This window comes from Lampris incognitus, chromosome 4 (genome assembly GCF_029633865.1).
Source record: "Lampris incognitus isolate fLamInc1 chromosome 4, fLamInc1.hap2, whole genome shotgun sequence".
NCBI lineage: Eukaryota > Metazoa > Chordata > Actinopteri > Lampriformes > Lampridae > Lampris > Lampris incognitus.
In genome coordinates, this window is record NC_079214.1 from 66,179,922 (window position 1) to 66,191,639 (window position 11,718).

The window sequence follows — 11,718 nt, forward strand, 5'->3', positions numbered from 1 at the left end:
TTCCTTTCGCTTTTTCAGTTCATGTTCTAGTAAGGCTATTACTAAACATTAGTACATTTAATTCTACAACAATGTGCTAACTCACAGGTGACGCGTGTCGGTAAACCAGAAAGTGAGATTTTTACGTAGGCACAATCCTACTTGGCAAACAAATGCGATTGTGGACTCTGGGGACGTAGCCTTGCGTGTGACTAAACAGAAGAGACACGTGTGTGGTGAGGTGCTGTCAGAGATAAGAGGGATGAGGGCTGATGCCGTCGTGTCAGGACACATCCAGCTATTCCAGGGATGTTCAGGTGAGGACGAGCTAGCCCGAACAAACACAGCGTGGCTGGGAAGTCTCAAAGTCAGGCACGAAAAAAGGCCAGCCATTCAAGGAGAAACCAAAGACCCCGACTGCAAGGGCCAACAGCTCCGAGCCCTTGGTGTGTGTGTGTGTGTGTGTGTGTGTGTGTGTGCATGTGGAGGGCTTGAACAGTGACGATGGAGGCTGAGGGATGTTCACACAGACCCTGCAGTTTTGGTGCTGCAGAAGAGGGAAGATAGATGTGTAACTTGTGTGTCTTGGATGCTGATGGGACCGCCTGTAAACACAAACACAATTCACAGGACTGCCAAGATCACACACACGCTGCTTTTACTGGGTGTCCCCGAGTGCTGAGACCGGGGGCGTAGAGCGATGGCTTTACCCTCATTCGCGTCTGCGAGACAGATTTGACTTGTCAGCTTCTCGTGGGAGAAGGCTGACAGGGCTGTCAGACTCCCCGCGCACTCAAGGCTGCATGTAACAGCGTTACACAAGAATTACTGTTCACGCAGCTCAGAAAGCCGGGCCCAGCTGGGAATGACAAGACACACACAAGAAACGTGCTCCATTGTGGAAAACAAACCCCTGGATGGGGACGGATTTACTCTGATCTCAGCTGACCTGAAATGAAACCTTACTTTATAAAGCAAGAAAGAAAGAAAATCAAGGTACGGCTGTCTTCTGCCGTGCAAGGAAACACCAGAAGAAAAGAACAGTGTTCAGAGCTGGCCATCTGAGGTGAAGCAACTTCTCTGCCTGGCACCGTCCTTAAATATCTTGAAGTCCCCTCCTGCGGTTGCATCTCATAATGACTCTACCAGTCTCGGAGACAGCTTCTCCACATGAAAGGACACTGCTCACCACAGTCAGCCTGCTCCGAGCAACGTGCCGATTGGAATGCCAGATAAGGTCGGAAACGAGCTTTCTCACAGTGAAATCGGGGTGGGGGGGCCCACGGTGATTGGTGAGGTGTACTTACTTAGGTGTGAACATGAGCGCGGTTTCGAGTCATCTGCAAATTCAATTCTGCCCATTCTTCACACAGCTACTCCCTCAGCCATGTTTACTGCTCACAGCTAACGGTGAACAGGGCTGGCGAACAAATAACATCTGGTTATTTTTTCACTTCTTATACATTGTGCACTGCCTTGGTATTTATGCAGTCTCTCTGAAACAGGGCTGTGTATTGGCAGGAATCTGGCGATACGATACGTATCACGATACAGGGGTTACGATTCAATATTTCGCGATATATTGTGATTTCATAGGCCTGTGTTCTTTGTGCTTATGCTACTTCCTGTCTCAGTTTACACTGTTGCGTTGGAGTGGATGAGTCAAATGGCTGAAGACAGATTACAACACTGTTATCTAGCCGTCATGGGGTTACACACAACACAACATGTTTGTCACGAACCTTTACATGTAAACAATTAGAAACCAATATAGTGGTTTTGAGAATCAATACAGAATCACAAAAGATAATATCGCAATACTTGAGTGTATGGATATTTTCTTACACCCCTATGTAAAATAATCATTTATTTGCAATCAGAAGCATAAATACAATAAGATATGCAAACTCGGAAGTAAAACATCGATGAAATGCATACTGGCTAAATGGCATAAAAATGTCTCCATACAAAACAGGCTGCAAATAAGTTTTCTGACAGTTGCTCTTAAATGTGATTATGCAGTTTTGAAGGCACTTCCTGAGTAAAGAATTTACAACGTGGTGAATTATATCTTGGGCCAATGGTCTTCTAGGCAAACAACAACACGATTTTCAACATTATTTCTCCCTCTGTATATACACTCACTGGCCACTGGCCACTTTATTAGGTACACCTTGCTAGTACCGGGTTGGACCCCCTTTTGCCTTCAGAACTGCCTTAATCCTTCGTGGCATAGATTCAACAAGGTACTGGAAACATTCCTCAGAGAGTTTGGTCCATATTGACATGATAGCATCACGCAGTTGCTGCAGAGTTGTCGGCTGCACATCCATGATGCGAATCTCCCGGTCCACCACATCCCAAAGGTGCTCTATTGGATTGAGATCTGGTGACTGTGGAGGCCATTTGAGTACAGTGAACTCATTGTCATGTTCAAGAAACCAGTCTGAGATGATTCGAGCTTTATGACATGGCGCGTTATCCTGCTGGAAGTAGCCATCAGAAGATGGGAACACTGTGGTCATAAAGGGATGGACATGGTCAGCAACAATACTCAGGTAGGCTGTGGCGTTGACACGATGCTCAATTGGTACTAAGGGGCCCAAAGTGTGCCAAGAAAATATCCCCCACACCATTACACCACCACCACCACCAGCCTGAACCGTTGATACAAGGCAGGATGGATCCATGCTTTCATGTTGTTGACGCCAAATTCTGACCCTACCATCCGAATGTCGCAGCAGAAATCGAGACTCATCAGACCAGGCAACGTTTTTCCAATCTTCTATTGTCCAATTTTGGTGAGCCTGTGCGAATTGTAGCCTCACTTTCCTGTTCTTAGCTGACAGGAGTGGCACCCGGTGTGGTCTTCTGCTGCTGTAGCCCATCTGCCTCAAGGTTCGACGTGTTGTGCGTTCAGAGATGCTCTTCTGCATACCTCGGTTGTAATGACTGGTTATCTGAGTTACTGTTGCCTTTCTATCAGCTCGAACCAGTCTGGCCATTCTCCTCTGACCTCTGGCATCAACAAGGCATTTTCGCCCACAGAACTGCCGCTCACTGGATATTTTCTCTTTTTCGGACCATTCTCTGTAAACCCTAGAGATGGTTGTGCATGTAAATCCCAGTAGATCAGCAGTTTCTGAAATACTCAGGCCAGCCCGTCTGGCACCAACAACCATGCTACGTTCAAAGTCACTTAAATCACCTTTCTTCCCCATTCTGATGCTCGGTTTGAACTGCAGCAGATCGTCTTGACCATGTCTACATGCCTAAATGCATTGAGTTGCTGCCATGTGATTGGCTGATTAGAAATTTGCGTTAACGAGCAGTTGGACAGGTGTGCCTAATAAAGTGGCCGGTGAGTGTATGTTTTAGGGAAACACTCCACTAGCAGTCATAATACTGAGCAGTCCCCTGTGTGTCTCTGAAACGCAACTGAGATTGTACCAGCGATCGATGTACTTGGCACACAGTTCTTGACTGTGAAAACTTACTTCCTGGCTTATTCAAATAACAATGCTGTAATCACATTTACATAATATAGCCCATGTGTAAGTGTCCGTGAGTTTAACGAGACAGACGACTGGCCCTGCAATGCAAGATTAATACTCTTCAAACTCTCTTGAACTCATGTGACGAGGGGTCGTAAGACTAGTGCAGGTGGCCCGGTGATCAGGAAACTCAAATTGGATGCATAAGACGCAGATTTAGATCACTGCAATAACCGAAATGTTGTCTAATTTCATACCGCCAACAAAATCATTGTGAATATAGTATCTTAGATATTCAAAATATCGCCCAGCCCTCGCCATGAACCGCTTATTCTTCTATAGTATTCTTCTACATCCACACTGAGATCCACTTAAGACAGAAAAAGAAAGCAAGTGTCTTCTAAACCCTCTCATGTGAATTCATGATTTTTTTGGAAACACATATGCAAGGCATAAATGAGGGCTCAAGGCATTCGGGTAGCGTAGCAGTCTATTCCGTTGTCTACCAACACGGGGATCGCCGGTTCGAATCTCCGGGTTACCTCCGGCTTGGCTGGGCGTCCCTGCAGACACAATTGTCCGTGTCTGCAGGTGGGGAGCCGGATATGGGTGTGTGTCCTGGTTGCTGCACTAGCGCCTCCTTTGTTCGTTCGGGGCGCCTGTTTTGGGGGGGGGACTAGCGTGATCCCCCCCACGTGCTACGTCCCCCTGGCGAAACCCCTCACTATCAGGTGAAAAGAAGCGGCTGGCGACTCCACATGTATCGGAGGAAGCATGTGGTAGTCTGCAGCCCTCCCCAGGTCGGCAGAGGGGTTGGAGCAGCGACTGGGCGGCTTGGAAGAGTGCGGTAATTGGCTGGACACAATTGGGGAGAAAAAGCCAAAACTAAATAAAACAAATGAATGGATGAATGAATGAATGAAGGCTCGACTAAACCATCAATGTTAAATGTAGGGAAGTTTTTTGTCACAGCTGACTGTGATCATTGGATAAATGAGGGGGAAGATGCTGAATTAGCCACTTAGTGTTACTCCTTTCCTCCGGTTTCTAACCTTATGGCTGTATGAATCTCAGCCGTGTTGGCATTGGTATTGAGGCCCTTTGCAATGTGGAAAGTGTGGACATTCATATTGCAATGATTAAAATATAATATATTGTGCAGCCCCACATGCCAATAAGCAAAAGACAAGATAGCAGTTGGTGTATACCCAACTGGTGCTGAGGGCTGTAGATTGATAGACACAGTCCTGAGCGCTTCCTCTCTACTCATCACAGTAAGTGGGTCAGACAGTTTGATTACATCAGTGCAATGGAGAAGTCTGGGATTACTTCTGAGGAGGTTGGTGCTTTCTGCTGGAAGCTTCGGGTTCCACGTTTAGGCTGCGGTGGAAAGAGACATGGTAGGAGCTGCCATGTCTGCCATGCCACCTAACACTACAAGCCAGGGGAATTCATGGCTCATTCTTTGTTGTTAACACTAGAACGACCGGGATTTCACTCCTACCTATAAGGACCATGGGCCGTCAAAATGACAGCCGGTTTTTAAACTCTATATTCTGTCAGGAAACGACCGACATCAAATTAACATTTTAACAACTATAATACTATTTTTAAACAATTTAAACTTCAGAGAGACATGGTCGAACTTAAATAGCAAAACTGAATATTACCTGAAAAACAAAATGGAAAACACATATTGCTAACCTAACATACGTAATAAGGCCTATAAAACGTGAAATGTAAAAAAATAACTGAAAATAAATATTGAAACAACGACCGGAACTTAAAAGCTACCAGAACGATATAAACTCTATATTCTGTCAAGATAAATACCCAACTGAGATATTAATGCATTACATATGTTAGCATGTCTGTTATGAAACTGACACCAAAATTAACATTTTAACAACTTTTAATACTATTTTTCAAACAATTAAAAAATGGCCGCTGTCCAACGCCTGTAAATACTACAACGCGTCGGTGGTAGTCATGGCACGTCTGTAACGGTGTCTGTTCCCAGACATATTGGCAATAATCAAAAATCAAGTTTAGACTATTTCTCTGCCCTGGAGAATGCTAGTATGTTTCCAGGACAGAGCAATGAACTTCACGAAGGAACTGACACGACCAACACACACCATAAATAGTGACATGACGCACATGATCACGCACAAATTACATGTGGTCTTTTTGATGGCTCATGGTCGTTGTAGGTAGATCTTATCATAACTTTTTTGTGCAATTGATCTAAAACTAATTTTAATGCAAATATATGCAATTTTAGGAGCATTCAGGGAGCGGCAGGTCTGTATCTTTATTTCCCACAAAATTATTAAACTTTGAAAATCCAAAACTGTCAAAATTATGGCCTTGACCATTCTAGTGTTAACATCCAGGTCTTTGCAGTGTTGCCTGGGTCTACCCTCTTCTGGTTTACAGGACTCATCATCATGGACATGGCACTTGTCCTTTAAACAGCAGGTCTTTAGAAAACAAAGGGGGGGGGGAGAATGTTCCTCTTACTGATCTGTGGGGTGTAAGGCAAGGACATCTGCCACCACCAGTCTGCTTGATAAAATCTCACCATTCTATTCCACAAAGTATCAAATGTTACTCTGACCACAACACTGAAAAAGACGGGCCCCTGGTAACCCACAGTCCTCACAACTACACATTACAACTGTTTACACCATACACATTACAACTGATTATCTGCAGGAACAGGACCGTAGCTGGTTCTACAATTTCCTCACTGCATAAGACCTCCAGACCTGTTATTTAGGTGTGTGTGTTTGTGTGTGTGTGTGTGTGTGTGTGTGTGTGTGTGTGTGTGTGTGTGAAAGCTATCATTAGTGTTTCACACTGCGAATACGAGTTCAATACTTCGAGGGTCCATCCCAGCCATTTGGTTACGAATATGAGCTTTGATTTAGTTAGTTCATCTGTTTTTTTATTGACAAACACTTTGTCTCACAGTTTTCATCAGGAAATTAGTGTGCTGGCATACTATGTTGATTAAAAACAAGTTCAATCATGTCTGCCGGCTGTCTGAATCCCAGATAGAACCAAAGGTGAAGGTTGATATAGCTAATGCCTCATTTAAATTAAGGATAATGAGATCATGGTTTACCATAGCAAAATAAACGCTGACATGAACACATACACAGACAGGAAGGGGGAGAGTAGACTTATAATATATCCCTGATGGCATAACTAGATTTTGTTTTTTTTTTGTGGATTTTTTCCCCCTTTTTCTCCCTTATTGTATCCGGCCAAGCCTTCCCAGTCGCTGCTCCACCCCCCTCTGCCGATCCGGGGAGGGCTACAGACTACCAAATGTCTCCTCTGATACACCAGCCGCTTCTTTTCACCTGACAGTGAGGTGTTTTGCCAGAGGGACGTAGCGCGTGGGAGGATCACGCTATTCCCCCCAGTTCCCCCTCCCCCCCGAACAGGCGCCCCCACCGACCAGAGGAGGGGCTAGTGCAGCAACCTGGACACATACCCACATCCGGCTTCCCACCCACAGACATGGCCAATTGTGTCTGTAGGGACCCCCGACCAAGCCGGAGGCAACACAGGGTTTCAAACTGGGATCACCGTGTCAGTAGGCAATGGAATAGACTGGACGCCCCGGCATAACTTGATTTAAACCAATATGGTTTATGAGCAGCATGGCCTGATGTACTCACATGTAGTTATGGCCATGCACACATTCAACACACTCCTGACCACACCACAGCAGATAGTTATGTCAATGCAGACATGTTGATTTTAATAGTGATATCTGACTGCAAAGATTCAGTGGACTGTGTTAAACTGTGTTTAATGTCCAGCTTGAATTAATCTCGTTTGCTTGGATGGTTTCATTAATTACTGAAACATTTTGGTTGGTATCAAACCCTTTTGCACACATCAACATTACCTCCGTACATTTAGGTCTACTGCTGTTACACACTCCATAACCTCCTTTGGCCAGACCTCTGTCTCGTCAAGCTCACAGAGGTCTGGAGAAATTCAAGCACAAATGGTGTTTGGTAAGGAGCAGAGTCACCGTGTGCTGCTGTCATACTTCATACCAATGAAATGACACTAGGGAGAGTTGAGGGTGCAGCCTGGTGCTGGTGCTCACTTGTGTAATGTCCTGCAAACAATAACATTTTTGTTCAACGCTAGCAATATTGTGGCTCTGATGAGATGATGCGAAATCCTTTTGCCGCAGTTAAAGTGGATTTTTCCATTTCACCAAGAAAAACAATCTGTTTCAAGGTAGGGTTGTGAGTCATCCATTATTATTAGCAAAGCTAAGACAAAGAGGGAAACTTGTTTCAACCCAGACAGCAAAACAAACCAGATGTGTCGTTTCCAGAGGCTGGCATTTTCAAACTCCTAGCCAAGTGAATGGTGGCCTCAGGATTTCTGAGGTCTGGTTATCCCAGTTTTTTCTTCCAACGAGATTTTCTCCACACTTTCTGTCAGCTTAACAAGATGAAGGTCTGGCTACGCGAGCTTATACCATCCATGAAGGAGGCTCTGTGTATAGGAGCTGAATTCAAAGCAAACGAAAACCTTTATTAGCAAGACACTGCAACCAATACAAAGACACACAAATACACACAGATATAAAGACCTAGGCTCCAGCACGTCTCTTTTCTTGAGGCCACTGTTTTCATTTCGTCATTCAAGTAAAATACCAAGCTGCAATGACTCCTCGGGCCGCTAGAAATGTCTCAGTGCCCCCTTATCTCCACAGAATGTCAATTCAAAATCTCCAAAAGGAACCTGAGGAAGCGTGTGATATTTACAACTGTAGCTTTAAAATTTGAAGAATTATAGAATCACTATCATGTAGGTTTTCAAGTTATCCGGAACCATGATAATTTCAAATAAAATTTAAGATATGCACAATCTCCATAATGACTCACATCTTAGATCTATTTCCTGTTCATGTTCTTGTATGAATCATTCTATTTGTACAAACAGATTCAGTAGTATTAAATATCAAATGATCAAAAAAGGCAACTGAATTCACACAACCATTAGAATTGTGTATCACCAGGGGCGTCCGAGTAGTCTAGCAGTTTATTCCGTTGCCTAACGACACGGGGATCGCTGACTCGAATCCCCGCGTTACCTCCGGCTTGGTTGGGCGTCCCTGCAGACACAATTGGCCGTGTCTGCAGGTGGGAAGCTGGATGTGGGTATGTGTCCTGGTCGCTGCACTAGCACCTCCTCTGGTAGGTGGGGGCACCTGTTTGGGGGGGAAGGAGAACTGGGAGGAATAGCGTGATCCTCCCACGTGCTACGTCCCCCTGGTGAAACTCCTCATTGTCAGGTGAAAAAAAGCGGCTGGCAACTCCACATGTATCTGAGGAGACATGGGGGTAGTCTGTAGCCCTCCCCGGATCGGCAGAGGGGGTGGAACAGCGACCAGGACAGCTCAGAAGAGTGGGGTAATTGGCCGGATACAAATGGGGAGAAAAAAAAGGGGGAGGAATCCCGCCCCCAAAAAAAAGAATTGTGTATCACCATCAAGTGGTCCACGATTAACATATGAAGAGGCTGAACTTCATGGATAACGGCAAAGCTAATTATGGAACCTATGCAAGAACGGCAGTTTCAAGAAAGCTGTTCTCCTGAGAGGTGATTACAAGAATCATGTTAAAAGGAGTATTGCTATCACATAATTATAATAGCTAGATTCACTGAGATCAATTACTGTTGCATGTTTTCTTAGATAGAAAGGGTACCAGTTACACTGAGCTATAAATGGGTAGTAGAGCACATCATCTTACTATTGATGTTCATACCATTGAGACATTAGTATTCTAACCAAGCAGCAAATCTATCACCTTATTTTATGTTAGTCTTTCACGTTCTTTCTTTGAGAGGCACTACTGGAGGGACTAGTGAAAAGAATAAAGGATGACCTTTTCCGGCTAAATACTGAACACAGAAACATGAAGATAAGGTTCTCCTGCATTGTTGAAGGTCAACAGAAGAGGGGTGCGGGGAGTTCAACCAAGGTCAATGAAGCCCTTATCTGAGTGAAAAGTGCAAGGACCACGTTTCTCAAAAGACTATGGAGCTCTCATTAGACACTCCGGCATAAAGTCCAATCACCCAATACAGTCTCCACCAGATGATCTCACTTCACCAAATAAAGAAATCACAGAGTATATCGCTCTCCCACATAACCGTATGCTCAATTGTTACAAAGTAATTCTCTAAGTAAGGGCGTCCGGGTAGCGTTGTGGTCTATTCCGTGGCCTACCAACATGGGGATCGCTGGTTCAAATCCCTGTGTTACCTCCGGCTTGGTCGGGTGTCCCTACAGACACAACTGGCCGTGTCTGTGGGTGGGAAGTCGGATTTAGGTATGTGTCCTGGTCACTGCACTAGCGCCTCCTCTGGTCCATCGGGGTGCCTGTTCGGGGGGGTACGACTGGGGGAAATAGAGTGATCCTCCCACGCGCTACATCACTCCTCACTGTCAGGTGAAAAGAAGCAGCTGGTGACTCCACATGCATTGGAGGAGGCATGTGGTAGTCTGCAGCGGCTTGGCAGAGGGGGTGGAGCAGCAATCGGAACAGCTCGGAAGACTGGGGTAATTGGCCAAGTACAATTGGGGAGAAAAAGGGGGGAGGGGGAAAAATCTAAGTAAATAGCCCATTGCTAAATAATTCACAAGTGTCTTCACTGACGATGTCAAAAAACATCAACCGAAGGTAAATGGCTTTTTTGTTTGACATGATCCATTATAATGTAAAATCAGTATGGTTCTTCAGGAATACGCATAATGATGTAATGAGTCACAAGTTTAACGAAGGTCTCAGTGTGTGCCATATGCGTTTTGGAGAGCATCAAAGCAAATAAGGGAAATTGGGATGCTTTCGACCATAAAAATACATAAATAAATCTGTCACTATCCATCCATCCAATTAGCCATAACAATCAAATACATCATTGTTAAGTGCATAAAATGAACAATGATTATTAAGATTTAACTTTGGTTGCCTTCTGAATCCAGCAGAACTTTGAAGACTCCAGGTGAAGGGGTAAAGATCCTTCACCATCACAGCCTTTCACAAAACACATGCCTATCTCAGAACCATATCTCAGAACAGACGCAACAACAAAAATGCTGCACTCAGACAGATAAAAGATTCAAGTTACTTTTCTAAACCCAACACATACAAGGTGTTTTTATATAAATGACCTGTGACTCTACCTGAACTGGAATCACACCATTTTACACAATGTTGCCTTCAAGCACGGATCAAGAGTTCTGCCATCTCATATTACCCTTGGAAAACAGGCCCAGTATAACACTGAAGTATCACATCTTCAATTCCTGTAGTTAACGTTAGCCCACTGCATATAGCTGACCTATGATGCAAAAGGAATAAAAATCCCTTATTAAATATGCGCTCAGGCTGGGATGTAAGTAAAGTACCATGAAACAGTTTACTATCCACTGAATTACTAGTTAAGGTTACTTACTATACTAGCCTTTTCAAAGTTTATCTTATAATGAGTTATATTTCTACACAATAAGGTTACATATCAAAATTTTACTGGCATTAATTTCGAGATTAAAACACATAATTCATTTAGAAGCATTTGTTTACGTTAAAAGGAGTTAAGTACTTGTTTTACGGTGCACTTAGAATCAGTTCTTACAACGAGTTAACACCATCTTGGCTTGAAATAACCTGGAACCTGGTTGGCTCTTGAATATAACTATCTGAGTGGTTTTGCGGCTCCCTACCCATGAGCCTACTGATGTGTCAGTTCACATGATATTATGAAGAAAAAGGCAGGCACTGTTGGAGCTGCTGGCTTCAGGAAAATGCCAGTCACTGAAGGCGGGTGTAATTTGGTGATGGACAGTGGTGGGCCCTCTCTGTGGGCCCTGTCTAAATCAAAATCATAATTTGTTTGTCATAGTTAAATTGAGTATGCAAAGTATGCAGAAGTAGTTAGATGCTGAAAAACATATGGAATAATAATAATAATAATAAAGAATAGAATAACAATAGTGTGAATGCTGAATCAGATAGCCAGGACATACAAATTGTTGCTTTGTAATTAGCACTGTTTTTATGTACTTGTTCCAAAAATTCCTTGTCCATATACCTAATTGTATGTCGGCCCTGTGATGGCCTGGCAGCCTGTCCAGGGTGTCTCCCTGCCTGCCACCCAATGACTGCTGGGATAGGCTCCAGCATCCCCGCGACCCTGA

General features: G+C 44.2%; 1 protein-coding gene across 1 annotated transcript in view; it reads right to left on the bottom strand.

Annotated features, from left to right (window-relative positions):
• Positions 1–4,602, bottom strand: part of plekhg4 (pleckstrin homology domain containing, family G (with RhoGef domain) member 4) — a 92,247-nt gene extending 87,645 nt beyond the window's left edge. The window contains exons 1-2 of the mRNA XM_056279406.1: positions 4,526–4,602; positions 631–778 (exon numbers count right to left, since the gene is read on the bottom strand). Coding sequence (XP_056135381.1) covers positions 631–778; positions 4,526–4,602 — 225 coding nt within the window. The remainder of the gene's footprint in view (positions 1–630; positions 779–4,525) is intronic.
• Between the last annotated feature and the right edge of the window lie 7,116 nt (positions 4,603–11,718).